The sequence below is a fragment of the Pundamilia nyererei genome, unplaced genomic scaffold, assembly GCF_000239375.1.
Source record: "Pundamilia nyererei isolate P.nyererei 1_Seehausen unplaced genomic scaffold, PunNye1.0 scaffold00294, whole genome shotgun sequence".
NCBI classification, from domain to species: Eukaryota; Metazoa; Chordata; class Actinopteri; order Cichliformes; family Cichlidae; genus Pundamilia; species Pundamilia nyererei.
In genome coordinates this window covers 112,793-114,300 of record NW_005187695.1, presented here as the reverse complement: position 1 = coordinate 114,300, position 1,508 = coordinate 112,793, and the positions used below count along the sequence as shown (strand labels likewise).

Below are 1,508 nucleotides of genomic sequence, written 5' to 3'. Positions count from 1 at the left end.
ATAAATACAGGCCATTTACCATAAACATAATATATACTCTAACTAAGGTGTATACTACACGAAAATGTATTTTATTTGTATAGGATTTCTTACTACACCATTTTACTAGGCAAATCTGTTTAAGTAATTTAGGATTACTTTGAAAGTCAGAACAAAAACACCATATGTACAGTGGTCCCAGTGGTAACGGAGCAGATCCCAGGAACAACAACGGAGATCTCTGTCCAGAGAAGCACAGTCCTCAGGGCAGCAAAGATACTGTGCAGGACCCTAAAAGCTCCCAGGCCTCTGGTAGAGGTCTGGGAGCTTGAAGGATAAAGAACCCCTGCAGTGGCAAGAGGTTTGTTTTAATTATTATTATCCCCATTAAAAGCGCATATAAATGGTGTCATATACCAACTAATGACAGAAATAGTGATGACTACTTGATTCTAAAGGTGTGATTTTCTTTTTCCTTTTCAAAGAGGAATTTTGGTGACACCTACTCAGGTAAACACAACTGATCAACATATAGTCTCCGTCGGTGTTATCTTACACAAAAAAAAAAATCAGGTTTAGTGCATATCTGATGCCCTTTTTCCTCTTAGTGGAATATATCATTACATAAACAGTTATTTTAGTTTGTAACTGTATATTATTTTGATATAAAATTAGGACAACATTGTTTATCTACTTATTTTTGGAAATTTGACAAACAACTGTTTATTTTATGCTTAAGGAAATTAAACCCCTGTGGGGGGAAAATGCCTGACATGAACCCTTATCAGTTATTTGGGACATTATACTGAGACGTAGATGATGATCAGATACACTGACTATATAATAAACTACCCTGAGGTTTGCGTTGAGCACTTTCAAACAGACTGTGCTGGTCGCGAAACATTAGAAGCTCCTTTATGCAGGATGCACACTGTTTCATATAATTACGTTTTATTCGCCCCGCAGGGGTTATATTCAGTTTTATCGAATATTCAGAAGACTTATCGTGTGTATTGCCTTTAAATTTATATGTAATCGTCAAAAAACGCACCGCTGAAACTCCAGCAGTAGTTAGCATGTGGCTAGCTTGCGGCTAGCTCGCCGTACTCACAGAGTGCTCTGGACTCCGTTTGTGTTCGCCTGGCTGAGAACCTGCGTCAGCGCCTTCGGCCGTAACATGGCTGTGCACCCTCTGATATAAGAGATCGAATATAATAACACTTATTGAATTTACGGGACGCGACGAAGAGCTTTAAAGTGCCCAAACTGCTCAGAAACACACAACCAAGTCAGCTGATTCGGTTTTCATTTCCGGGTCCGATCGCAATGCATCATGGGAAATGTAGGTATTTCAAAACCTTATCAAATCAAATCACTTTTATTGTCACATCACATGTGCAGGTACATTGGTACAGCACATGTGAGTGAAATTCTTGTGTGCGAGCTTCACAAGCAACAGAGTTGTGCAAAATACAATAATGTAAACAAGCAAAATACAAGAATGGCTACATCTGAAACTAATAAATATA

General features: G+C 38.5%; 1 protein-coding gene across 1 annotated transcript in view; it reads right to left on the bottom strand.

Moving 5' to 3' along the window:
* Positions 1 to 1,300, bottom strand: part of lamtor2 (late endosomal/lysosomal adaptor, MAPK and MTOR activator 2) — a 5,024-nt gene extending 3,724 nt beyond the window's left edge. Inside the window, exon 1 of the mRNA XM_005750941.1 lies at positions 1,091 to 1,300. Within this exon, the coding sequence (XP_005750998.1) occupies positions 1,091 to 1,158 (68 nt within the window). The 5' untranslated portion in view covers positions 1,159 to 1,300. The remainder of the gene's footprint in view (positions 1 to 1,090) is intronic.
* Positions 1,301 to 1,508: the final 208 nt, after the last annotated feature.